At 47.9% G+C, this 24,509-nt stretch overlaps 9 protein-coding genes and 1 long non-coding RNA gene across 11 annotated transcripts; 4 read left to right on the top strand and 6 right to left on the bottom strand.

Annotated features, from left to right (window-relative positions):
- Positions 1-22: 22 nt before the first annotated feature.
- On the bottom strand, positions 23-4,513 carry SMC1 (structural maintenance of chromosomes 1). The gene is made up of 11 exons (XM_001358767.4): positions 4,086-4,513; positions 3,867-4,015; positions 3,638-3,806; positions 2,559-3,581; positions 1,926-2,495; positions 1,599-1,854; positions 1,241-1,545; positions 1,072-1,172; positions 507-1,010; positions 263-440; positions 23-179 (listed from the first exon to the last, which is right to left on the bottom strand). Exons 1-11 carry the CDS (start codon positions 4,482-4,484, stop codon positions 117-119), a joined length of 3,717 nt encoding a protein of 1,238 aa, XP_001358804.2. The 5' UTR covers positions 4,485-4,513; the 3' UTR covers positions 23-116.
- Positions 4,514-4,753: 240 nt separating this feature from the next.
- Positions 4,754-5,331, top strand: LOC117183266 (uncharacterized). The gene is made up of 2 exons (XR_004468407.1): positions 4,754-4,902; positions 5,009-5,331. It is a non-coding gene; the product is annotated as an uncharacterized lncRNA (long non-coding RNA).
- A 5-nt stretch (positions 5,332-5,336) lies between these two features.
- On the bottom strand, positions 5,337-7,592 carry LOC6897333 (heat shock protein 68-like). The gene has a single exon (XM_033376587.1). It carries the CDS (start codon positions 7,344-7,346, stop codon positions 5,418-5,420), a length of 1,929 nt encoding a protein of 642 aa, XP_033232478.1. The 5' UTR covers positions 7,347-7,592; the 3' UTR covers positions 5,337-5,417.
- Positions 7,593-8,478: 886 nt separating this feature from the next.
- LOC117183264 (uncharacterized) lies at positions 8,479-9,166 on the bottom strand. The gene is made up of 3 exons (XM_033376597.1): positions 8,903-9,166; positions 8,684-8,843; positions 8,479-8,619 (listed from the first exon to the last, which is right to left on the bottom strand). The coding sequence occupies exons 1-3, from the start codon at positions 9,152-9,154 to the stop codon at positions 8,513-8,515; spliced, it is 519 nt and encodes a 172-aa protein (XP_033232488.1). The 5' UTR covers positions 9,155-9,166; the 3' UTR covers positions 8,479-8,512.
- A 1,210-nt stretch (positions 9,167-10,376) lies between these two features.
- On the top strand, positions 10,377-12,657 carry Hsp68 (Heat shock protein 68). Its single transcript, XM_001358766.5, has one exon. The coding sequence runs from the start codon at positions 10,633-10,635 to the stop codon at positions 12,559-12,561; it is 1,929 nt and encodes a 642-aa protein (XP_001358803.2). The 5' UTR covers positions 10,377-10,632; the 3' UTR covers positions 12,562-12,657.
- LOC6897332 (rhodanese domain-containing protein CG4456) lies at positions 12,614-13,314 on the bottom strand. Its single transcript, XM_002137449.3, has one exon. It carries the CDS (start codon positions 13,171-13,173, stop codon positions 12,694-12,696), a length of 480 nt encoding a protein of 159 aa, XP_002137485.2. The 5' UTR covers positions 13,174-13,314; the 3' UTR covers positions 12,614-12,693.
- A 685-nt stretch (positions 13,315-13,999) lies between these two features.
- On the bottom strand, positions 14,000-15,644 carry Pisd (phosphatidylserine decarboxylase). Its single transcript, XM_033376589.1, has one exon. The coding sequence runs from the start codon at positions 15,611-15,613 to the stop codon at positions 14,264-14,266; it is 1,350 nt and encodes a 449-aa protein (XP_033232480.1). The 5' UTR covers positions 15,614-15,644; the 3' UTR covers positions 14,000-14,263.
- Positions 15,645-16,342: 698 nt separating this feature from the next.
- Positions 16,343-17,936, top strand: Atg6 (Beclin-1-like Atg6). The gene is made up of 3 exons (XM_001358764.5): positions 16,343-16,572; positions 16,629-17,676; positions 17,742-17,936. Exons 1-3 carry the CDS (start codon positions 16,458-16,460, stop codon positions 17,845-17,847), a joined length of 1,269 nt encoding a protein of 422 aa, XP_001358801.2. The 5' UTR covers positions 16,343-16,457; the 3' UTR covers positions 17,848-17,936.
- On the bottom strand, positions 17,850-19,085 carry LOC4801759 (replication stress response regulator SDE2). Its single transcript, XM_001358763.5, has 3 exons — positions 18,947-19,085; positions 18,637-18,801; positions 17,850-18,567 (listed from the first exon to the last, which is right to left on the bottom strand). The coding sequence occupies exons 2-3, from the start codon at positions 18,799-18,801 to the stop codon at positions 17,926-17,928; spliced, it is 807 nt and encodes a 268-aa protein (XP_001358800.4). The 5' UTR covers positions 18,947-19,085; the 3' UTR covers positions 17,850-17,925.
- On the top strand, positions 18,992-24,426 carry Rox8 (TIA1 cytotoxic granule associated RNA binding protein Rox8). Of its 2 annotated transcripts, none has more exons than XM_001358762.5 (5): positions 18,992-19,108; positions 20,732-21,927; positions 22,010-22,921; positions 22,994-23,087; positions 23,157-24,426. In XM_001358762.5, exons 2-5 carry the CDS (start codon positions 21,700-21,702, stop codon positions 23,315-23,317), a joined length of 1,395 nt encoding a protein of 464 aa, XP_001358799.1. In that variant the 5' UTR covers positions 18,992-19,108; positions 20,732-21,699; the 3' UTR covers positions 23,318-24,426. The 2 variants fall into 2 exon arrangements, with proteins under 2 accessions (XP_001358799.1, XP_033232479.1); XM_033376588.1 differs by having other exon boundaries at positions 22,991-23,087; positions 23,157-24,022.
- The last annotated feature ends 83 nt before the right edge of the window (positions 24,427-24,509 follow it).

The raw sequence follows: 24,509 nt of genomic DNA, 5'->3' as shown, positions 1-24,509 counted from the left end.
ATCGATTTCTGAGACCCCGAAATAATTACATGTTTACTGGCTTTATTATTGGAAATTCGCGACCGGTAGTGCCTATAATTAATATCTTATACTTAATGTTAGCCAAAATATGTTCGCTAGTTGTCCTCGTAGATGGTCAAATCCATAATATAGACATTTGATATAAGACAATCTCCCTCCTGCAAAATAAAACAAAAAGTACCATGCAATATAGTGAATCATGAAGAGAGTCAAGTCAGTTTGGAAAGTATTCAGTACTCACCGCTGGCGTGATGCCCACAAGGGCATCCGCATGGCCGTAGAACTCTTCCTTGAGGGATATGACAATCGTCTGCAGATTCGTGGTGTGATCCCTTATGTACGAGGCAACCTTGCCAATATTTGTGTTGTCCAAGGCGGCATCGATCTCGTCGAGCACAAAAAACGGCGCTGGTTGATAGCTATGCAGAGAAGATTAATCAAATTGCAAGTCGGAAGAGATCAATGGATTGCCGCTTAAGGCTTACCTGTGGGTGGAGAAGAGTAGTGCCAAAGCAGCAATGGTTTTTTCACCGCCACTCAAGTTGCTCATCGGCTGGAAACGTTTGCCTGGTGCCACGCAATTGTAATTGATGCCATCCAGGTAGGGTTCTTCGGGATTATCGGGTCCGATGTAGGCCTGGGCCGCTTCGTTGCGAGCCAATTTCTTGTAAATCCCATCGATGGCATCGGAGATGTGCTGACAGCATTGCACAAACCGAGAAGAGCGCTCGTTCTTTACCTTTTCGAAGTTTGCCTTGGCCTTTTTGGCCTTTCGTCGGGCATTCTCGAACTCCTCGTTGGTGGATTGTACTTTCTCCGTGACGGCATCGAGCTTCTGCATTGCCTTCATATTTGGTGTCTGTATGCGCTCCAGGACATCCAGCTTACCCTGCAGATCCTTCTGTAGCTGTTCATTGGCCTTTTTGAAGGCGGAATCATCCTTAAGTTTGGTAAATTCGCGGGGCAGCGATCGGTAGTCGACTTCAATACTAAAACAAGCACACACGATTTGAATCAATTTTACCAGAAAATAGGAATGTATCCACTTACAGATTATCCATCGTCATGGACATGGTGCTATTGTCCGCGTCGCTACCGCGCACTGCATCGTCCAGCGAGCCACGCAACAAGGGAACCACAATACAATCGGTCTGTGGTGGGATACAAAATATAATTGAATTGTTTAAATGAATTGAAATGCTTTCATGTTGTCACTCACTTTGGCCTGCAACAGTATATTCTGGCGTTCGTTCTTCTTGGCCTCAATCTTCGACTCTACGGAGGACATTTGGCTGCCAACGTTGTGTATTTCTTTGGCCAAGTTGGCCACGTCTCGACGAGCCTTGGAGATGTCCTCTTCCATATCGTCGACCGCCTGCTTCTTGGACTGTTTATCCTGCTTGAACTTTTCCATCTTGTCCTTGTCCTCATCGATTTCTTTGAGATAGCGCGCCTCTGCCGTCTTGAGGCCCTCCAAGGCATCCTCCTCATCCTGAACGCTTCTCTCCCAACGCTCAACGTTCTCTGTGGACCAAAACATTAGATGGAGTACTTGATTTTAAGTCTGAAATACATGCTTCGAGTGTCCTTTTGCTTCTCAAAGTCCAGCTGAGAGTTAATCGCATCGACCTGCTGCTCGAATTCGGCTCGTTTCCGTGCCCTTTCCTGCTGCATGACCAGCTCGCGCTCCTCGTACTGTCGAATATTCTTCACACCCAAGCGGCGACAGAAGGCGGTAAATACTTTATCCTCCACATTGTTCATGTTCTCCTTGATCTCCTGGATGTGCTCCTCGCGATTCTGCATACGTCGCTCGATTTCACTGATTTTTGGCTACAAAAGAAACAGACACTATAATGCAAAACAGTTCAAACCCAGAGGAGAAGTGGGGCCCATCAACTTACACCAAAATCATCCAGTTGGCTTTGCACTTGGGCCAGTTGATTGTCGTATTGACCAATTGATTTCTTGGATGACTCCAAGTCGACCATACTATACTTGAGGCGGTTTTCCAGGCCCTTGATCTGCGACTCCACCGTCGCCAGCTCGCTCTGTTTGCGTGACTTCTTCACCAGCTCCTTGAGCTCCTCGTTGAGTCGCTCTTTTTGCATCTTAAGCTGTGCCATGTGCTTCTCATCCCAACGCTTCGCCTTGCGCGCCAGATCGTGGCTGCCTCCGGAGATGAGGCCAGACTTTTGATAGAATGTTCCGTCCAAGGCGAGGGCATCGAAGCGCGATCGATCGATCTCGTAGGCCACCTTCATGGCATCCTCGGGCGTCTCACACACCAAAGCGTTGCCGGTGGCAAACAGGACGGCGCGTTCGATCTCCTGAGGCTCGAACTTCAGCACATCGAAAACCAGTCGCACGTTGCGCGGCTCGCTGATGTTGCGCAGGCGCTCTTTCAGGGGCTTCACTTGTAGGTAATCAAGCGGCAGAAAGGTCTCCACCTCCAGCATTTGTTCTTTCAATATCTGCAAAGGAAAAGGCTGTCAATAAATAGATTTCCTTAGGAGGGGGTTCCAATGAATGCAAACCTGAATGCAATGGCGCGCCGTCTTCTCTGAGTCCACAATGATGGCTTCCATGAACTTGCCCAGAACTTTGGTGACGGCCACGTTGTAGCGTTTGTGGGTGGGCTGACACATGTTGATCATGCGATCATAGACGCCCGGCACCTGCTTCTTGAAGAGCTCCACGACCTCTTGTTTCTTCTTGCGCCGCGCATCCTCGTGCTTGTCGCCCTTTGCGTCGCCCAATTGTTCACGCACATTCTCCAGCTCACGTTGCTTTTCGGCAATCTTCTCCTTAGAGCTGCCCACATCGCGGCGCAGTTCGTCCTTGATGCGATTCTGTTCTTCGAGGGCTGCCTGCGAGGATTTGATGTGATCCATGAGCTTGTCTCGTCGCTTGACTGCCTCTTCGCGCTGTAATGTCAGTTTCTTGAAGGACTCCTCGACGGAGGCTCTGCGGTTCGTTTCGCCGTCAAGTGTGTCCTGCTCGGATTTCTGCTCACGATTCACCGAATCCAACTCTGAGCGATACTGTGTGGCTGTGGCCTCGGCCTCCTGCTTCAGCCGGTCGTACTCCTGCACGAGACCCTCTTCCATGTTCACACTCTTGCCGCGGCGCTGCGACTCGTTCTCGATCTCGTCTTCAAAGCGCTTTTTCAACTCCTCGATATCGGCCAATTGCTTCTCCAGCTTTCGGATGTCCTGCTGGTGGGCGTTGTCCGCCTCGCGAGCCGTCTCCAGGGTCTTTTGCAACGAAATCAGTTTCTTCTTACAATGGGAGACCTTCTCCTTGGCCTTGATGTACAGCGGTCGTCGTTTGTTCATTTGAGTTTCAAATTCGCGAATCTCCTGATCTATTTTCGCCAAATCGCGTGTAATTTTTCCAGCGTCTTTCTTCCTCTCGCGCAGCACTTCGTCGGCGGCTTCCTTGCGCTGCTCGACGGCCTTTACTTCTAGTTGCTTCACCTCCATGTCGGCTATATACTTTTGGATATCCTTCTCCACGTGGAACAGACGAAACAGTTGATACTCCACTTGTTTGTCGTTCTGAAAGATACAATATTCATGTCAGACAAGAAGTTTGACGCTCTTTGGATGCGTACATATTCATTCTGTAGACGTGTATAGCGCTCGGCTTCCATTTTCTCGTGTTTGGCCTCTTTACGCTCGGCTGCTATGCCCTTCTTCTTTTGGTAGGTAAACTGAGTCTCCTCCTCGGCCACTATCATTTCCTGCTTCAAGCGATTGTAGTCATCCTTCAGCAGGCCGGAACTACCGAAAGAAACAACAACAGTTACGGAATTTGAGATACCTGACAGGACGGTAACTTACCCACTGATCTCCTCAAACAATGCTGTGCGCTCTTTTGGTGTCTTCATGGCAATGTTCTCGACAGCTCCCTGGAAGACCAGAAAGTTCTTTGCCTTCACATTAATCCCAATCTTTTCCAGCTTGTTCAGGTATGTGCTACTTGAAACGCTCTGAAGTTACAATGAGATTAGCCATTATTCATATGGATAAATGCTGAGGGGATTTCTTTCACTTAAGTACCTCTCCATTGATGCGGTATTCGGAGGAGCCACTGATGACAGCGCGCTGGAAGTCCATATGCTTCTCCTCGTTCAATATAAACTTTGCCGTCACGTAGCAGCTTCGTGCCACTGGCTTGCCAATGGAGGAGCCGTGTATCAGATCGTTCAGACGCTTTACGCGAAGGCTTGAGGTCTTCTCTCCCATCACAAAACTGATGGCGTCCATGAAGTTAGACTTGCCCGAGCCATTGGGTCCAATAACAGCATTAAACTGCTTCAGAGGACCCACAACAATGTGGCCGCGGTAGGACTTGAAGTTTTCCATCTCAATCGACTCCAGAAACGCAGTCTCGTCATCTGGCTTACGCACCGGAGGCGCTGCCACTCTGTGGGTGACCTCATCGTCCTCGTCGGCCATATTTTCAATTAATTAATTATTAATTAATAATTAATTAATTAAATCCACGAAAAATAACAAATAAAGCGCGAAATTAATGTTTTTTCGCCTTTTGTAAAATGGAGGATTTATCGAAAATATACCGTCCGACACTCAGAATATACCGAAACATACGGCCTCATTTTCAAAATATACCGTAAATATACTGACGAATTCAAGTTATATTTTACATATTCCTCGTTTTTGATATTCCGTCGAATATTACTAGCTAGATAGAACATTTAGCCATGCCCAAATAATTTTAGCCCATTGATGAATAAATTTTCTACACATTTGGTTAGTCTTTAGTCCTTGCTTTTACTGTAAGGTTTCAAGAAGTTTCTTGAAGTCATCGATGTCAGCTGCGTCTGTTCCCGTTCAACCAGAGAGACCATTAACGGTATATTATATACTTTTATTTATATTTTGACGTCGAAATTGAGTTTAGGGTATATTTACGGTACATCGATAAAATAATATTAGCTCTGCTTTCTAATCCACTGCAGAGAATCCTCAAAAAACACTCATTGATGTCAGAACCGAAAGAAGCTAGCGACACTGAAGAGATCTCCGTCATCATCAACAATCCACCAAAATCGCCGCTCAGTTCTATAACAAATTTGGAGACCAGGAACCCTCGATTCATACTCAAATCATTTTCTCATGTCGCTCCGGCAAGAGAGCTAGGGAATCCACTCTTCACCCAAAAGTGAAGATCTACGAAGGCTCCTTCAATGATTGGCAGAAGCATGAGCAGCAATAAGCTCTTAACAATTAACAACAAATCTCTGTTTTCATTGGGAATAAATCAACAATTTATTAAACCAAATTCACTAAACTCTAACTAAAATAATTTATATTAATATTTGGCTGAGATTGAACTAATACTGAGTTATGTGTAGATTATGACTAGATTTAGTCGACCTCCTCGACTGTGGGTCCATTGTAGCCACCGTTGGCGAAGCCTCCGGCGTGCTGGCCGCAGTTGGGGGCCTGCGTACCATCTCCGGTACCTCCCTGCTGATGCATCTTCGTCATGATGGGGCTGCAGAACTGGGTGAGCTCCTTCAGCTTGTACTCGTACTCCTCCTTGTCGGCGGTTGTGTTGCCGTCGAGCCACTTGATGGTCTCGCTGCACTTCTCGAGCACACTGCTCTTGTCCGACTGGCTGATCCTGTCGCCCCCATTGTCGGCGGCCTCCTTCACGCCGAACACGTAGCTCTCCAGCTGGTTGCGGGCAGCGATCCTTTGGCGGTGCTTCTCGTCCTCCTCGGCGTACTGCTCGGCCTCGTTGAGCATGCGATCGATGTCGGCCTGCGAAAGGCGACCCTTGTCGTTCTTGATGGTGATGTTCTTGGCATTGCCAGTGCCCATTTCTTTGGCCGTGACGTTGAGAATGCCGTTGGCGTCCAGGTCGAAGGTGACCTCAATCTTGGGGACGCCGCGGGGTGCCGGAGGGATGGCCGTGAGGTTGAAGGTTCCCAGCACATTGTTGTCCTTCGTCAAGGCACGCTCGCCCTCAAACACCTGCACAGTTACGGCGGGCTGGTTGTCTGCGTAGGTGGTGAAGGTCTTTGATTGCTTGCACGGGATGCGGCTGTTGCGCTCGATCAGCTTGGTCATCACTCCGCCAGCGGTCTCGATGCCGAGGGAGAGCGGCGACACGTCCACGAGCAGCACGTCCTTGATCTGGCTGCTCTGGTCGCCGGACAGGATGGCAGCCTGGATGGCGGCACCGTAGGCCACAGCCTCGTCTGGGTTGATGGACAGGTTGAGGCTCTTGCCATTGAAGAAGCTCTGCAGAAGGTTCTGCACCTTGGGAATGCGTGTTGATCCGCCCACCAGGACGATGTCGTCAATCTTGCTCTTGTCCATCTTGGCGTCGTTCAGGGCCTTCTCCACGGGCTGCAGGGTGTTCCGGAAGAGGTCTCCGCATAGCTCCTCGAAGCGGGCACGGCTGACCTTTGTGTAGAAGTCGTGTCCCTCGAACAGGGCATCCACTTCGATGGTTGCCTCAGTGCTGGAAGACAGCGTTCTCTTGGCCCGCTCAGCTGCGGTGCGGAGACGGCGCAGGGCACGAGGATTGGAGCGCAAGTCCTTCTTGAACTTTCGCTTGAACTCCTCCGCCAGGTGGTTCACCAGTCTGTTGTCAAAGTCCTCGCCACCCAAGTGAGTGTCTCCGGCAGTGGCGCGCACCTCGAACAGCGATCCTTCGTCGATGGTCAGAATAGAGACATCAAAGGTGCCGCCACCCAGATCGAAGATCAGCACATTGCGCTCCCCCTTGAGATTCTTGTCCAGGCCATATGCCAGAGCTGCTGCCGTCGGCTCGTTGATGATGCGCAACACGTTGAGGCCGGCGATGGCTCCGGCATCTTTGGTGGCCTGGCGCTGGGAGTCGTTAAAGTACGCTGGCACTGTGATAACTGCGTCGCGCACTGAGGTGCCCAGGTACGCCTCGGCCGTCTCCTTCATCTTGACGAGCACCATCGAGCTGATTTCCTCCGGGGCAAAGCGCTTCACCTCGCCCTTGAACTCAACACTCATCTTTGGCTTGCCGCAGTCGTTGACCACCTTGAAGGGCCAGTGCTTCATGTCATCCTGGATCTTCGAGTCGTCGAACTTGCGCCCAATCAGGCGCTTGGCGTCGAACACACTGTTCTTCGGATTCATCGCCACCTGGTTCTTGGCGGCGTCTCCGATGAGGCGCTCCGAATCGGTGAATGCCACATAACTGGGCGTTGTGCGGTTTCCCTGATCGTTGGCGATTATTTCCACCTTTCCGTGCTGGAAGACACCGACGCACGAGTACGTGGTGCCCAAGTCAATGCCAATGGCCGGCATTTTCTGTGTGTGTGTGTGTGTTTGGCTTCTTCTGTATTTCTTTAACAATTTATTGTTGCCGGGCTGATTCTGCAATCCCTCGTTTGCGATTTTTATTCTGTTGAATTTTACTTGTATTTCAGTACTTTTATCTAATTTCTGGTTTCACTTTTACTTGTTGTGTAGACTTTCCGGTTGTAACCGTCACTTTCGCTTGCTTTGCTTGTTGTGTTGTTGCTTGCTTGAATTGAAATGTGCAGGGGTAGCGAACGGCGCCGCTATTTATACTCCCGGCCAGTTTGAGATTCCCTTGCCAGAAGAGGGGAGAACGTTCGCGATGATTCTCGAAGTTTCGCGAGAGTGCGAGTGAGATAACCGTAGTGTCGAAAAAGGGGAAGGTTGTGAAAAGTGAAACACGTTCGCTATGCTACGAGAGAGTGCGAGAGAGATAACAAGAGAATGTGTAAGGGGAAATGATGTGAACTGTAGGGTATGGAAAATTCAAGAATAATTAAGTGGAAGCGTTAACGTAGGTCAGTGCTGCCTGGTATATGTATATTAACCAGTCTACTTTTAAAAATTAGGCTAATTTTTCATCAAAACCGTTAACCGATATTGAGCACATTTTCTGAGATTTTTTTAGACAGTTCAATATGTTAGAGAAATGTGATGAAAAAGGGAAACATGGCCATAAAACAAAACAAGGGGGAACGTTGTGAGTTGGGTATACAAATTTAACCCATGGATAAATCAAAATGTAAAATGATATTTTAAATAATTAATTAATTAAAATAGTGAAGAATATCCCAGTGGACCAAAACTTCGTAAAAGATATCGCAAACGATATCGCTCAGTTTGTGGCAGTGAAAGTTTCATTTTCGGTAGCTCAAAAACGGATCTTTTGCGAGCCTTTAATGATATCTTTTGCGGGCCTTTTGCGAGCCGTTTATGATATCTCTTGCGAGCCGTTTATGATATCTCTTGCGGACCTTTTGCGAGCCGTTTATGATATCTCTTGCGGGCCTTTTGCGAGCCGTTTATGATATCTTTTGCGAGCCGAAAGTAATATGAAAAGGGACTCACAATTTTTTTTTGTTTTTATAATTTTTAATTTTATTTTAATTAATTTTAATTTTTAATTTTGGTTGTACATAAATAGATTAAAAAATCATATTAGTGAATTAAATTTAATTTGTTTTTTCTCCTTCGACACTGTCCTCGGCGTACTGGAAAAATTTTTGCGTGATTCGGTCGAAATCGGCGTCTTCTAACGAAAATCTTTCCTTAAATCCCGCTGTAAACAAATAATCATGTTTATTATATTACAATATACATATTAATTTGAAAATAATACTTACTACGGATGGCTAGAGTAACCCGCAAGCCCCTAATGCACTTTTTCTCCTCTGTGTCCCGCCAAGAGCACTGTCGTGCGACCTCGTCGGACACAATTGAACGCCAAGAACTCCAAATCCATTTTTCGAATGCTTTCTCGCCCGACATCATTAACTCTGCGATCTGAACAGAATTATTTTTGAATATATTTTTAGCTCGTGAGTTTCACGCAAAACACTTACCACATTTTTTAAGAAACTTTCTTCCTGCAAGTTATGCTCGAAATAATCCAATTCTTCTATGGTTGTGAGCGGTTGGCAAGGCAGAACTACTTTGGGTTTGCGGATCTCACCACAAACCTTCGCCTTAATGGAGCCAATTTCGGAACGAAGAGCCACCATTTCCGCTGTGTTTCGGTCCAGTTTATTAATCACGATGTCCATTTTTTTGTCCAGGTTATTTATTCCGTCGAGTTTATTAAGCATAAGGTCCATTTTTTTGTCCAGGTTATTAATTTTTTCTATGATAGCTGTAATTAGAAATAATTATATACTATACTATACTATTAAATAAATAATAATTTACTTACCGATTTTTCCTTTTTTCACTATTTTTATGATTTATCTCTCCGTTTACGTCCTTCTGCTGCGGTTTTTAATCACAAAATAACAGAAAACGAAAAAACGGCGGCGTTGTGCCGGGCCGCAGTTTGACATGTTCGTTCATGTTATATTACGTGATCCGGCGTTTCTTGCGTATTGTGCCCGTTTTTAAGTCCGTTTGTGATAGTTTTGCGAGACTTTGGTCGTCGCACGGTTTTCGTCCGGTAAATGCTCTTTTCTGAGTCCGTCTACGAGCATTTTGTGAGACTTCACCCGTACCTAGCTATTTTTTCCGTTATGTTTCACTTTTCTGTCCATTTTTCACCCGTTTTTAAGTCCGTTTGTGATAGTTTTGCGAGACTTTGTCGTCACTCGGTTTTTGTCCGGTAAATGCTCTTTTCTAAGTCCGTCTTCGAGCATTTTGCGAGACTTCACTCATCGCTCCCGGATTTTTATCATTTCTAAGTCCGTTTCCGGACATTTTATGATAGTTCCGTTTTACTATCGCTTTTTGGTCCACTGGGTACCCAGTACATATGTACATATGTGTGTACACATACATATTCGTTTTTGTCAACTCTAAAAGAGGAGAAATTAAATAGGAATACCTCTTGCATTTATCAGCTAAATTTAGAAGACAACATATACATATCAATATTTTATAATAACAAATAGGTACCACCTGCTAAAAAAAGCTTATAAACAATATTATTTAGACGTCAATAAGCTGAATAAACAGTTTTAGAATATGACCAGTTCTGCACGTACACAAATATTGGTATATAGAGAGAATCTATAAATAAGCCAAATTGTTAAAAATAGACTGAATTAATAGATAAGTGGCAGCGCTGACCTACGATAATGCATCGCTTCCCCTTAATTATTCTTGAATTTTCCATACCCTACAGTTCACATCATTTCCCCTTACACATTCTCTTGTTATCTCTCTCGCACTCTCTCGTAGCATAGCGAACGTGTTTCACTTTTCACAACCTTCCCCTTTTTCGACACTACGGTTATCTCACTCGCACTCTCGCGAAACTTCGAGAATCATCGCGAACGTTCTCCCCTCTTCTGGCAAGGGAATCTCAAACTGGCCGGGAGTATAAATAGCGGCGCCGTTCGCTACCCCTGCACATTTCAATTCAAGCAAGCAACAACACAACAAGCAAAGCAAGCGAAAGTGACGGTTACAACCGGAAAGTCTACACAACAAGTAAAAGTGAAACCAGAAATTAGATAAAAGTACTGAAATACAAGTAAAATTCAACAGAATAAAAATCGCAAACGAGGGATTGCAGAATCAGCCCGGCAACAATAAATTGTTAAAGAAATACAGAAGAAGCCAAACACACACACACACACAGAAAATGCCGGCCATTGGCATTGACTTGGGCACCACGTACTCGTGCGTCGGTGTCTTCCAGCACGGAAAGGTGGAAATAATCGCCAACGATCAGGGAAACCGCACAACGCCCAGTTATGTGGCATTCACCGATTCGGAGCGCCTCATCGGAGACGCCGCCAAGAACCAGGTGGCGATGAATCCGAAGAACAGTGTGTTCGACGCCAAGCGCCTGATTGGGCGCAAGTTCGACGACTCGAAGATCCAGGATGACATGAAGCACTGGCCCTTCAAGGTGGTCAACGACTGCGGCAAGCCAAAGATGAGTGTTGAGTTCAAGGGCGAGGTGAAGCGCTTTGCCCCGGAGGAAATCAGCTCGATGGTGCTCGTCAAGATGAAGGAGACGGCCGAGGCGTACCTGGGCACCTCAGTGCGCGACGCAGTTATCACAGTGCCAGCGTACTTCAACGACTCCCAGCGCCAGGCCACCAAAGATGCCGGAGCCATCGCCGGCCTCAACGTGTTGCGCATCATCAACGAGCCGACGGCAGCAGCTCTGGCATATGGCCTGGACAAGAATCTCAAGGGGGAGCGCAATGTGCTGATCTTCGATCTGGGTGGCGGCACCTTTGATGTCTCTATTCTGACCATCGACGAAGGATCGCTGTTCGAGGTGCGCGCCACTGCCGGAGACACTCACTTGGGTGGCGAGGACTTTGACAACAGACTGGTGAACCACCTGGCGGAGGAGTTCAAGCGAAAGTTCAAGAAGGACTTGCGCTCCAATCCTCGTGCCCTGCGCCGTCTCCGCACCGCAGCTGAGCGGGCCAAGAGAACGCTGTCTTCCAGCACTGAGGCAACCATCGAAGTGGATGCCCTGTTCGAGGGACACGACTTCTACACAAAGGTCAGCCGTGCCCGCTTCGAGGAGCTATGCGGAGACCTCTTCCGGAACACCCTGCAGCCCGTGGAGAAGGCCCTGAACGACGCCAAGATGGACAAGAGCAAGATTGACGACATCGTCCTGGTGGGCGGATCAACACGCATTCCCAAGGTGCAGAACCTTCTGCAGAGCTTCTTCAATGGCAAGAGCCTCAACCTGTCCATCAACCCAGACGAGGCTGTGGCCTACGGTGCCGCCATCCAGGCTGCCATCCTGTCCGGCGACCAGAGCAGCCAGATCAAGGACGTGCTGCTCGTGGACGTGTCGCCGCTCTCCCTCGGCATCGAGACCGCTGGCGGAGTGATGACCAAGCTGATCGAGCGCAACAGCCGCATCCCGTGCAAGCAATCAAAGACCTTCACCACCTACGCAGACAACCAGCCCGCCGTAACTGTGCAGGTGTTTGAGGGCGAGCGTGCCTTGACGAAGGACAACAATGTGCTGGGAACCTTCAACCTCACGGCCATCCCTCCGGCACCCCGCGGCGTCCCCAAGATTGAGGTCACCTTCGACCTGGACGCCAACGGCATTCTCAACGTCACGGCCAAAGAAATGGGCACTGGCAATGCCAAGAACATCACCATCAAGAACGACAAGGGTCGCCTTTCGCAGGCCGACATCGATCGCATGCTCAACGAGGCCGAGCAGTACGCCGAGGAGGACGAGAAGCACCGCCAAAGGATCGCTGCCCGCAACCAGCTGGAGAGCTACGTGTTCGGCGTGAAGGAGGCCGCCGACAATGGGGGCGACAGGATCAGCCAGTCGGACAAGAGCAGTGTGCTCGAGAAGTGCAGCGAGACCATCAAGTGGCTCGACGGCAACACAACCGCCGACAAGGAGGAGTACGAGTACAAGCTGAAGGAGCTCACCCAGTTCTGCAGCCCCATCATGACGAAGATGCATCAGCAGGGAGGTACCGGAGATGGTACGCAGGCCCCCAACTGCGGCCAGCAAGCCGGAGGCTTCGCCAACGGTGGCTACAATGGACCCACAGTCGAGGAGGTCGACTAAACTCAAATAGAATATAAAGTTCCTTTAATTTACATAGATCTCATAACCCAAAAATCTTTAGAATATGAATTTAATTCAATAAAATAGCGTATTATTTAAATTGAAATTGTATTGCATTTGTTGTTCGTTTTTCTACTTTGGCAATCCTTCCCGCTTGGCCCAATCCGTCCAGGATCCTTCGTAGTTTTTCAGATTCTTGAAGCCAAGGGCGGCGGCTGCTTCGGCAGCCTTCAGGCTTCGTTTGCCAATCATACAGTGGAATATGATCTCTGTGTTGGCTTGTGGCTTCTCGCGACCATATTTGGACTTGAAGACTTCATTGCTGGCAGACAGCTCTTGGCTGACAATGCCCAAGGGTATGTTGATGCTGGAGGGGATTTGGCCAGTCTTCGTAAGCTCATCTGGTTCCCTTACGTCTATGAGAAGCTTCTGTGGTTCCCGGGGCAGCTTCTTGACCACATCGTATTCCACAATTCCAATTGTCGGGACGCTGCTGCTGTTGAAGAATCGTTGTGATCCGACTAGGGTGCATTTTGGAGGCAAGTGTAGAGTAGTTTGAAGGGACAAATTGCTCCTTGCTGCTCTCAGAGCCACCAGGCAATATCTCAGCATTATTTTTAGCTATTCAACAGTCTTAATCGGCAAAAAACAACAATTATATTATTACGTAAAAGCACAAACACAACAAATTCAAGCCGGCAATCAGCTGTTCGTGACACAGGGTTGCAATCGATTGCTCACATTTTATTTGGCGCATAAATTTGAAAAAATGTTTGCTTTGATGAAAGGTTTTTGCTTTGACGCAATTGTTTCATTCCAGATCCCGAACTGTTGCCGGGTCCGGGTGCCATCACTCTCGAACTACGTGTATCAAGTTTCTCTCGGGCACAATCAAATTCTCATCGTGTGATAAGTTCAACGAACAAGCGCATTTGCTTGGAATCGGCTGGTTGATTGATTCAATTAGATGAATATGCGATCCCGGATTCAATATACAAGCAGAAAAGAACGTATGTACAGAACCGAACATACTATGTACATATATATGTATGCATGTATGGCTGGTAGTAAATTAATTCTGCTGTGCGACAGTAGTATTATGTCTGAGAAGAAAGTTCAGGTTCGTAGAGATAGGGTGATGTGATTCGCGATGATGGGTGGAACGATGTATGTATGTTTGTAGTATAACATCCGGGAAATTAATAGAGATCGGCTTGCCATATACCGATAAGCATTCCCAGACGAACACTTTTTCTTTTGGGTTCAACGACTGAGAAATTTTCACCCGTTTTCTGTTATCAAATAAGAAAAAGATAAGGAAAGATAACAGCCCAGCTCCCACCTCAACAATTATATGTTTTGCACTGATATAAGCCGGCGCGTGCCATGCGGGTTGAACCGGACACGAAAACAGACATGGACATGGAAAAACGGGCTGTTTATTGTATTCAAACGACATTTCGACATTTATTGTATAAAATATTTACTTACGACTCTAGAAATGGCAACAATACACACACATAGCTTAGCAGGATGTTCACAAAAAATACGTTAGGAGAGCTCCAGTAATACAAAATGTGATTATTAGATTGGACTTTTCAATCTATCAACTTGCTAGAGACAGGCATTGCTTTGAACTGATTCTTGGATAGGCATCACAATAGGCTTCCTTCGGGGGATCAACATGGAACAAGGACCTTCATCATTTACGCTCCACAATGTGCCCTAGGGACTCTCCCACGTGGATCTTCTGTCCGGCCACAATGTCGAACTTGAAATTCTTTGGCGCCTCAAAGAGTAGGACAATGGTGCTGCCCATGTTGAACTGCCCGATTAGATCACCCTTGCCCAGCTCCTTTGGCTTCTGCTCCGCGTCCAGGGCCACTTCGTCGTACTCGTAGGTGCTGGGTGGATGCTTACCCACATTGAGACCCGTCCAGCGATTGGTTTTCAGTTCAGCATCCATGTAGATCTCCACGGAGCCCACATTGGTAGCCCCCACTGCAGTGTAGCTGAAAAAGCCGTGCTTCCACTGTCCCATATAGAGGACGCGCTCGTTCAGGCAGAACAGACCCGGCAGCCAGCCCGCCACCTTGGGGCTCACGGAGAGCAGTTCTCCGGAGAAGTGACGACGCACCGTCGGCTGCCAGGCGGTTGGTGAGTGGAATCGGTGGTAGTCTCCAGGAGCCAAGTAGATAACGCACTGATATAATTCGGTGGTTCCATCGCGCTGACGTTTCAGGGCCTGCGCGTAGCTGACACCGGTCTTGGCCTCCTCCAGCGTCTGCAAGGGCCCCAGGAAGTCCTCGATGCTGTAGTTCACGCCCTTCACCTGCTCGATGAGCGAGTCAGAGGCGCTACCAAAGTGCAGAACCTTTCCATCGGCAGGCGAGACGAGCGGAGCATTGGCATCGATGGTGCGGGCGCCCTCCTTCAGGGGACGCGTGAAGAACTCTGCGAGGCTGTTGTAGTGCTCGTACTCCGGATACTGGGCCTCGCTCAGATTGACATTAAATGCACTCGAGTACCAGCCATAGACGTATGGTCGCAGTGTCGTTGGCATGTAGCAGGCGGCCAGCCAGCCCCAGCAGCGGCTGATGATCCGCAACGGAAGCGAGCAGTACACGCGCGACTGGAACTCCGAGGCGGTGCGTGGCGAGCCGTCACGTTCGCAGCGTTTCTTATGAAACTGCCATTCGATGGCCCCGAACACGCATATGCCCATAGGGGCCCAGCGCAGAAGGAAGCCGGTCCACCGGGAGAGCACATTGCGACGCACTTGGGCAAGGTTCTGGTTATGGTTCAGCTGCTGTTTGCGCGGTTGCGGTTGCTGCTGGGTCTGCGGCTTGAGGCGGTGCAGCGGTGCATTCCCTGACGAGGAATTCGAGGAGAAGTGACGTAAATGCCGCACCACAGGCCAGCTTCCATTTTGTTGCTGCGTAGGTTTGGCGGCTTGTAGTTGTAGTTGCTGCGGCTGGTGTGGCTGGACCACTTTTCTTAGGTTGCCGGCCTTCAGCAGGACGCGACCGCGAGGTACAAAGTAGGAAACCATTTTATTTGTAGTTGTACTTGTATTTGTAGCTTTAGTTGTTCTTGTGGCGACACAGCCACCGGCCACCGAACTGATGATTACGTATTCTTAGATATGAAAATGGCACGATGTGGAGCGCGCGTCTGTTTTGGAGGTTTAATCTGTTCGCTTTTTGGAGCACGAATCGAGTGAGTGTGTGCCCTTTAATCCAACAATGGTCTATTAATAGTTACAAAACATGCGCATACAATCCAGACCTAAGTCAAAAACAATACCGGGCCGGGGGATAACGAGAATATAATGCAGTAATGAATTTGCCAATCAAGTAGATGTGGGGTCCGTGTGTGGGTCTTCAGTACCGTACCGTGGGGCTGTTGTGGGCGAAATGAAATGAAACTTTTCCACCGCGGAAGAGACGCCTATGTGACTGCGCCTCATGTGCTTTTTCTCACCAAAACAAACGGAATTGAATGCCTCTCCGCGCTCCGTTCGGATCCGCTCTGCCTCTTATCACAAAAAACCACAATGGTGGTCAAGGCTGCCTTCTGTGTGCGTGAGTGTGAGAGGGGGGCTGGTTGGGGCTTGCTTTGGCTTCGAGCGGAGTCAGTCTCTTTTGTGTGGAGCCGCTCTTGGTCAATGTTTTTGTTTTAAAACTGGTTTTATTCTTATTTTTATGCGCCTTCCGTCGCCCGTCAATTGTTTTTGTTTTCCGAACTGCGCCTTAATTTTGCGCTCAATTTGAAGACAGATGGCAACGCTGGCAGCAGCTGCAAACAGCTGATTAATTATTTGTGTTTTTTTTTCACAAAATAATTTAAAAATATATGCAGAAATCGGCAAAAGGGGAACTGAAATAAACGCAACCATGAGCGAGGCGGAGAAACAGGCCGTGTCCTTCGCCTGCCAGCGCTGTCTCCAGCCCATAGTGCTGGACGAGCAACTGGAGAAGATTAGCGTCCATGCCATGGCTGAACTCTCGCGTAGGAGAAGGTATACTACTCGCAGGAACCTGTATAATCATGTCTTGCTTTTGCAGTGCCCATCTACAGGGACAATGGCAACACGCTGGACACACAGGATGCCAGCAGCTTTGACCACTTTGTGCCGCCGTACAGGCTGACAGACTCCATCAATGGAACTGGCTTCATGCTCGTTTCGGATGGCCGTGATAACAAGAAGATGAGTGCTGCCTTCAATCTGAAGGCAGAGCTGTTCGACTGCTTGTCCTCCAACTCGGAGATAGACCATCCCCTGTGCGAGGAGTGTGCCGACTCCATGCTGGAGATCATGGATCGAGAGCTGCGCATAGCCGAAGACGAGTGGGATGTGTACAAAACATATCTGGATGAGCTAGAGCAGCAGCGGCAGGCCCCCAATGTGGATGCCCTGGACAAGGAGCTGGACGAACTGAAGAAGAGTGAACAGCAGCTGCTGTCGGAGCTGGGTAAGCTAAAGGAGGATGAACAATCACTGAACGCTGCCATAGCGCAAGAGGAGTTGGAGAAGGAGAAGCTGCACGAGCAGGAGGAGAGCTACTGGCGCGAGTACACCAAACACCGGCGTGAGTTGATGCTCACCGAGGACGACAAACGGAGCCTGGAGAGCCAGATCAGCTACTCGAAGCAGCAGCTGGACAAGCTGCGCGACACGAACATCTTCAACATCACCTTTCACATCTGGCATGCCGGGCACTTTGGCACCATCAACAACTTCCGCCTGGGCCGCCTGCCCTCCGTTTCCGTCGACTGGTCGGAGATAAATGCCGCCTGGGGGCAGACGGTGCTGCTTCTCTCCGCTCTGGCCCGCAAGATTGGCCTCACCTTTGAGCGGTATCGCGTCGTGCCGTTCGGCAATCACTCGTATGTGGAGGTGCTGGGCGAGAACCGCGAACTGCCGCTCTACGGAAGCGGGGGATTCAAGTTCTTTTGGGATACCAAATTCGATGCGGCCATGGTGGCCTTTCTTGACTGCCTTACCCAGTTCCAGAAGGAGGTGGAGAAACGCGACACCGAATTCCTGCTGCCCTACAAAATGGAAAAGGGCAAAATCATTGACCCATCCACTGGGAATTCCTACTCAATAAAGTAAGTCCAATGCAGGGGATTACTATGTTCTATGTTCCATACTGATTTCATTCGCTTGCTTCCAGGATACAGTTCAACTCGGAGGAACAGTGGACGAAGGCCTTAAAGTTCATGCTTACGAACCTGAAATGGGGTCTCGCCTGGGTCTCCTCGCAATTTGTGTCGCAATGATGTATTGTCGTTTGTCCTTTATTCATCGTTTATTTATGCTATTATTCTTCTTAGTGCTTAATATTAAACCTAAATCATTCAACTTTTAATGGCTATTTTCTTCTTTGTCTCTGGCTGCTCCTCTTCGCTGTCATCTGAGTCGTCCGTGTCGGAGCCCGAGATGTCATCACCAATCCAGAGGGCTCCCTTTTTCTTCTTTGCCTTTGTCTTATCGTCGGCTAGGGTTTTGGTTTTCCTCTTGATGCCACTGACGGATGGCTGTTCCGTGGCTGATGATGCTGCCGCTGCATGCTTCTCCTTGATTTCCTCGGCCTGCTTGAGGCCCTCCTCGAAGGCGTCACTCACCTTATCCGCCAGATTGGCCCTGGCCTCCTCGTACTTTTCGTCTTTGAAGTCGTGCTTGGGCACTGCCAGAAGTTTCTCAATCTTGCGCTTCTTCCGCTCCTCCCGCTCGCGCTCCCGCTCCGCCTGCTTGCCCAGCCAGGCCCGGACGCGCTTTTCCTCGTTGATGTCGCGCAGGCGACGTCCACTCAGATCGCGACATGCCTCACGGTTCGTGGTCTTTTCGATCTGGGCCCCAATCGCACGCAGCATGGAGCCGAAACCACCCTTGCCGCCCACCTGGCGGAGGATGCAGTGGATGCTCTCATGCTGATGGCTCGAGTCGCCAGTCAAACGTTTGCCATTGCTCACGAGGTAGTAATCGTCGCGTCGCAAGTGCTGTAAAATGGAAAATGTTTATTGCAATTACTTGTACACGTGAATTTTACAATGTATGTGGATACTCACTGTGGCCTCTTCGATTTTCGTGCATATATCATTAAAGTTAATTTCATTGTCGAAAACAATTAACTCTTTATTGTTTAACAGAATATTAATCACCATTTCTCTGCCTTTTCGCCTTTCCCTTTTGGTAGTGTTGTACTTTTGCGCTTCCCTTTTGTGCTGCTGCATCTATATGCCAGAGCGTGTGTTAGAAAGAGAGAGCGTTTATCGGTGCAAATAGAGTTGCCACTTTTTCGGATTTATTTTTAAACTGACTTAAATGTGCTGAAACCTACTTGATTTCAATTGAAAAACAACTAATAAATCGAGCTACCTTTTAATCTGTGGTTATTCGACAAACAAATACAGATTTCTGACAGTTTTTAATCAATTTATGACCTTGCCGCCATTGCGTTTTTCGTTTTCAACGATCTGGCATCACGCTCTCTCACACACAAAGTGCTCATTAATTAGTTCGCATTTTTAGACGACGAAGGTAAAATTTTAGCGACGCGTTTATCGTACAATTTAATCAGTTTAACATAGCGAAAGTTGTGAAAAATTAATAAAAACCGGTAGCGGCTAATATTGTCTGATGTGTGTTGAGTGTTTAAATAGCGCAGAGCTAGTAAAATGCGGTAAATTTACAACCGCAGCCACGTCACAGAGAGCATATAAAAATATGAGAGAGCGGATTTTGAAAACGAATCCCAAATTCTAGGCAGCGTCGAACAATGGGTAGGACAGGCCAGCGGTGGCGGCGGCGGCAGTGGCGGTGGTGGTGGTAGTTGTGTTAATGTTAATCCTAGCTTTCGGCATCGTCGAAGGGAAGGGGAACGGGAACGCTAGCATAAAAGATGGCAGCACGGAATTGAACAAGATATGTACATTGCATGCGTGTTGGTGTGTGTGTGCATACACACATAAGTATAGATGGAAGCGGAAAGAAGAAAAAGCAAAGAAAAATCCCCATATTCGAGCTGCATATTGGTATTAGTTTAAATGTTCAATAACCAAAACCGAAAAAAAGAAGAAAAGTGGCAACTCATGTGAGCAAGAGGCAAACAAGAAGACCAGCGCAAGACGCCTTTTTGTGTGTGTGTGTGGTGTGCGAAAAACGACGAAACGAGGAAAATAAGCGTATAAAAATGAGCAACAAAAACCCACCCGCCGCCGCCGCCGTTCCGTTCCGCTCCCTACATCTGCAAGGGGCTGTGACTTTGACTGACATTTTGTAGCGGCGCCTGAAGAAATCAAATCAAAATCAAGTTTAGTGCCATGTAAATTCAAATTCAAATTTTATTTCGATTTCGACTTGATTCGATCGAAAGAAATTAAGCTCGAAATCTATTTCGGCAATGCTGCCGAACTGCCGCCGCCGCCGCCGCTGCCCTGGCCGGTTTCGGTTTCGCAAATTTCCCACCTCTTTCTCCATGTTTTCCATTATGTATTTTGTTATCGACGGTCATTCATCCTCTCCTCTAGTTTTCATTTTGTCTTCGCCCTCTTTCGTGTCTCGGTGTGCGTGTGCGCCAGTGTGCTACATTGCGTTTGCTCCCGGAAAAAGTTTAGTTCCCGATACCGCTCACGAAATGGTGTATATTATTTTTTTGTATATTAAATATAAAATAGATTGTTCGCCGTGGACTGCAATTTTATGACCAAACGATTGACATTTGCTTTGTTAAATTGCGAGGAAACGGATCTTGGGCCCGTCCCTCTCTCTCTTTAGTTCTTTCTGTGCGTGTGTGTGTGTGTGAGTTTTGAGAGAGGGTGCGCACGTGTGTGCGTGCCCCTGCACTGCTTTGCCGCCAGGCCAGCAGCAGCAGCTAGTCGGCTCTTTGTTCCCTACAGCCTACAGAGAGACAGAGAAGACCGATAGACAGACAGACGGACGTACGGACGGAGCGAGCGAGCGAGCGAGCGGGCGGGCGACCACTTATCCATATCATTTGCCTACCTAATTCCAAATGAAATGTAACATTTGCCGATCATGTGCTATGTCCACCGGACTGTAGACCTTGTCCTATTTACCTATAACTTATATGTATATCATAAATATAACTAACCGAAAACTATGTACTTTCTTCTCCCCTCTCATTTTTGTTCTTCCTTGCAGCAGCGATTCCAGTGTTCAGCTTCGAAACCCAACAGAAACACTCTTAACCTGCGAGAACTTTCATAGCAAACTAATTTTTCTACCAGAAACTCCCTGATACGATCCCGAAAACCCGAACTCCTACCACAACAGCAGCGTCAGCGGCATTGAACAAAGAAAAATTAAGTTAATTTTCTACACCAACATAAATAGTATTCATATACATTTATACAATTCGTGTATATTGAAGGGAAAACAACCAGAACAACAACAACAATTTATTATGCCAATCCTATAGATTGAGAGACAAGAGAGAATTCAACTTAAAGGTTAACGGGAACCCCGACACCGCATCCACATCCTCCTTCCTCCCTTCCAAAGAGAAGAAGAGCAAAAAGAAGAGATATAATAACAAAAAATTGTATATTCCAAAACACTCCATTAGCGAATAGTTAGGACAGATATATTTATAAATATATACAACAACAAAAAAATAGAAGTTAAAAACAATTTTTGCAAACATTAGGCCACGAGATTTTGGAGAAAAGTAAAGAAAAGAAAAGCAATAAACGACGAACCTCAGCGTTAAATCATAAAGATCTACTATTATCATAAATCTCTAGATACGTATATAATATAATATACAAAAAAGCAAACAAACGAAGCCAATCGAGCCACAACGGGTCATAATCGTAGTAATCGAAGTATTCAGAATTGTAGCAAAGTTTTCGTAGTCCTTTAGAAGCCTCTCCCTCCCTCCCATATATAAGGAATATATTCGAATATATTCGTATATATATATTGCGTGTGCGCATTGGATTTTTATATATACACAGAACATTTAGAATCGAGAGTAGATAGGGATCTTCTGAATCAAGTAAATTATTTTTGATATCGATTTTTGTAATTGATTGATGCGCATCATCGCGTAGAGAAAGTGTAGAATATATAGCCTTATCGCGCATATCGATCGGAGCAGCAAAACAGCCATGGACGAGTCACAGCCGAAAACGTTGTATGTGGGAAACCTCGATAGCTCCGTCTCCGAGGAGCTGCTCATCGCATTGTTCGGCACAATGGGTGCCGTAAAGAACTGTAAAATCATACGGGAACCGGGCAACGATCCGTATGCCTTCATCGAATATTCCAACTATCAGGCAGCCTCCACAGCCCTGACCGCCATGAACAAACGCCTCTTTCTGGAAAAGGAAATCAAGGTGCGTCCAGATCGGAGCGATATACTCGCTCCATCACTTACCTTACTAAATCTCTCTCTCTATTGTATTTGTATTTCTGTAGGTTAACTGGGCCACTAGTCCCGGGAATCAGCCCAAGACAGATATTAGCTCCCATCACCACATATTCGTTGGGGATCTAAGTCCCGAAATCGAAACGGAGACGCTGCGCGAAGCCTTTGCACCATTCGGAGAGATCTCCAACTGTCGGATTGTCCGCGATCCACAGACCATGAAGTCCAAGGGCTATGCTTTCGTTTCGTTTGTAAAGAAGGCTGAAGCCGAGAATGCAATACAGGCAATGAATGGCCAATGGATTGGCTCGCGTTCGATACGCACCAATTGGTCCACGCGCAAGCTCCCACCACCGCGAGAATCGTCCAAGGGTGGCGGCCTGGGCGGTGGCATGGGTGGCGGACCCGGGAATGGAGGCGGCGTCAAGAGCAACCAGCGGCACACCTTCGACGAGGTGTACAATCAGTCGAGCCCCACCAACACCACAGTCTACTGTGGCGGCTTTCCGCCGAATGTCATCAGCGACGACCTGATGCACAAGCACTTTGGCCAGTTTGGGCCCATTCAGGATGTGCGTGTCTTCAAGGACAAGGGCTTTGCGTTCATTAAATTCGTGACCAAGGACTCGGCGGCGCACGCCATCGAGCATACGCACAACACCGAAGTTCATGGCAATCTGGTCAAATGCTTCTGGGGCAAGGAGAATGGAGGCGATAACTCAATGAACAACATGAATGCCGCTGCAGCGGCAGCAGCCTCTGCCAATGTGGCCGCCGTGGCAGCCGCCAATGCGGCGGTCAGTGCCGCATTGCCCGGCCAAATGATGACCCAGCAACAGCTAGCAGCGGCCACTGGGGCCGCGTTACCCGGCCAAATGATGACGCCTCAACAGCTGGCAGCCGCCACAGCGGCGCAGTACCCATACGCCTATCAGCAGATGGGCTACTGGTATCCTCCGGCAGTAAGTTACATTTATTAGATATTTTTTTGCTAAATGGGCTTTAAATGTTCTCTCCCCCACAAAAACCAGCAGGCTTATCCAACCACCCAAATGCAGACGCAGTATATGCAGCAGGGCTACTATCCTTACGCTTACACGACCAGTGCCCAGCAGGCGGGAGGAGTCCGTAAGTAGAGCCACGTTACTTACCCCCCCCCCCCCCCCTTTGAGGTTAATCGTTGAATGATCTTTCCAGCTGCCGGGTATCGCATGGTGCCACCGAATGTGGCATGGGGTGTACCCGGTACTGTTGTCCCAGGCATGTCGGCGGCCTCGTCTGCGGCCGCAGCAGCAAATGGTTCACTTGCCCCCCAAATGATGTACAGTGCCGCGATGCCACAATATCAGACCCAATGAACTGAGTTGTGACGCCCGCTTCGACGCCGTCTGCAACATCCGTGGAGCCGCTGCATCCAAGAACGTCTGCCGCCAGCAGCAGTGCAGTCTCAATCGGAGTCGCAGTCGCAGCTGCAGCTGCTAGCGCATTACGCACCCTTAGCTTACTTAGAATACCAGGTCCTTGCCAAAACCGAGCAGCAGCAGCCGCAGCAGCATCCGTCGTATCATCCTCTGCCAGTCCCTAACGATGAGGGCAACAGCAACAACATCCTGTCAACGAGCCTCTTTTTCGCGGCAGCAGGGGATTAGGGATATAGGATTTTCGATTTTCAGTTGCGGTTGCAGGCTACGTTTTTGTTTTGAGACCTGTGCGTCATTGTTGCGGTCGATCGGACGGGGCGGGGCGGGACAGGCGCGTACGTGCGTTACGGTCGTGGAGGGCCCTTCCATCACACCCCCACACGCGGAGGCCGACGGCCGAACCGAACCGAAGCAAAGCGTGGAACTAAAAGTTGAACCACGCGCGGTGACAAGCGACAGGCGAGCAGGCAGACGGGCAGACAGACAGACAGACATACAAACAGATAGACAGACAACTGAAGCTCTGGGCGATTTCGGGGGGTAGCTGTAACAATCTAATCCAATCTAAGTACGTGTTAAAATAATTTAATGATTTGTAATTTAAGGCAGATATAGGCGTATAAACGAATGCGGAAACAAAAATAAACAAATGAGAAATACAACAAAAAACCAACAAATAGGCAACAACAAATTGGTTTAAATAAACATATATACAATCGAAATGGAATAAAGTGACAAAGCAAAATGTAATTGTAACTAAATTGTGGATCATATGATGTGTCAACGAAGGATTTCGAAGAAGAAGTACATAGTAGGATGGAAGCGTGGCAAGTAGCAGTGGAGGAGCCGAGACGAGAGCCACACCACACACACATCGGTGGAGTCGAAAAGTAAAAAAAAACGCAAAAACAAATTCTAGACACTTAAGAGAATGTAAATTCGAGCAAACAAACATACATATTGTAATTGTATATTTCCAATGTGGAAAAACGAAATGCGATATAAATATGTAATTGTAAAATAAAGAAACAAAAAAATATATAAAACGAAGTGAGAAAAACCACAGAGAACGACGAGTGTGTGTCTAAATTAACTCTTGGCTCCATCATCATCATACATTGGGTCTAGT

This window comes from Drosophila pseudoobscura, chromosome 2, assembly GCF_009870125.1.
Source record: "Drosophila pseudoobscura strain MV-25-SWS-2005 chromosome 2, UCI_Dpse_MV25, whole genome shotgun sequence".
Lineage (NCBI taxonomy): Eukaryota > Metazoa > Arthropoda > Insecta > Diptera > Drosophilidae > Drosophila > Drosophila pseudoobscura.
Note: the sequence above shows the minus strand (reverse complement) of the source record. Positions and strands in the feature narration are given on the sequence as shown.

Excerpts from the sequence above, each read along its gene's own strand:
- SMC1 (XM_001358767.4), bottom strand. The coding sequence starts at position 4,484 with ATGGCCGACGAGGACGATGAGGTCACCCACAGAGTGGCAGCGCCTCCG. Across the intron at positions 3,807-3,866 it reads TTGTTTGAGGAGATCAGTGG|TTCCGGCCTGCTGAAGGATG; the intron begins GTAAGTTACCGT and ends TTCTTTCGGTAG. Across the intron at positions 1,546-1,598 it reads GAAGCAAAAGGACACTCGAA|AGAACGTTGAGCGTTGGGAG; the intron begins GCATGTATTTCA and ends TTTGGTCCACAG.
- LOC6897333 (XM_033376587.1), bottom strand. The coding sequence starts at position 7,346 with ATGCCGGCCATTGGCATTGACTTGGGCACCACGTACTCGTGCGTCGGT.
- LOC117183264 (XM_033376597.1), bottom strand. The coding sequence starts at position 9,154 with ATGGACCTTATGCTTAATAAACTCGACGGAATAAATAACCTGGACAAA. Across the intron at positions 8,844-8,902 it reads AAAGTTTCTTAAAAAATGTG|ATCGCAGAGTTAATGATGTC; the intron begins GTAAGTGTTTTG and ends AATTCTGTTCAG. Across the intron at positions 8,620-8,683 it reads GGTTACTCTAGCCATCCGTA|CGGGATTTAAGGAAAGATTT; the intron begins GTAAGTATTATT and ends ATTTGTTTACAG.
- Hsp68 (XM_001358766.5), top strand. The coding sequence starts at position 10,633 with ATGCCGGCCATTGGCATTGACTTGGGCACCACGTACTCGTGCGTCGGT.
- LOC6897332 (XM_002137449.3), bottom strand. The coding sequence starts at position 13,173 with ATGCTGAGATATTGCCTGGTGGCTCTGAGAGCAGCAAGGAGCAATTTG.
- Pisd (XM_033376589.1), bottom strand. The coding sequence starts at position 15,613 with ATGGTTTCCTACTTTGTACCTCGCGGTCGCGTCCTGCTGAAGGCCGGC.
- Atg6 (XM_001358764.5), top strand. The coding sequence starts at position 16,458 with ATGAGCGAGGCGGAGAAACAGGCCGTGTCCTTCGCCTGCCAGCGCTGT. Across the intron at positions 16,573-16,628 it reads TGCCATGGCTGAACTCTCGC|TGCCCATCTACAGGGACAAT; the intron begins GTAGGAGAAGGT and ends TTGCTTTTGCAG. Across the intron at positions 17,677-17,741 it reads GGGAATTCCTACTCAATAAA|GATACAGTTCAACTCGGAGG; the intron begins GTAAGTCCAATG and ends GCTTGCTTCCAG.
- LOC4801759 (XM_001358763.5), bottom strand. The coding sequence starts at position 18,801 with ATGCAGCAGCACAAAAGGGAAGCGCAAAAGTACAACACTACCAAAAGG. Across the intron at positions 18,568-18,636 it reads CGAAAATCGAAGAGGCCACA|CACTTGCGACGCGACGATTA; the intron begins GTGAGTATCCAC and ends TCCATTTTACAG.
- Rox8 (XM_033376588.1), top strand. The coding sequence starts at position 21,700 with ATGGACGAGTCACAGCCGAAAACGTTGTATGTGGGAAACCTCGATAGC. Across the intron at positions 21,928-22,009 it reads TTCTGGAAAAGGAAATCAAG|GTTAACTGGGCCACTAGTCC; the intron begins GTGCGTCCAGAT and ends GTATTTCTGTAG. Across the intron at positions 22,922-22,990 it reads GCTACTGGTATCCTCCGGCA|CAGGCTTATCCAACCACCCA; the intron begins GTAAGTTACATT and ends CACAAAAACCAG.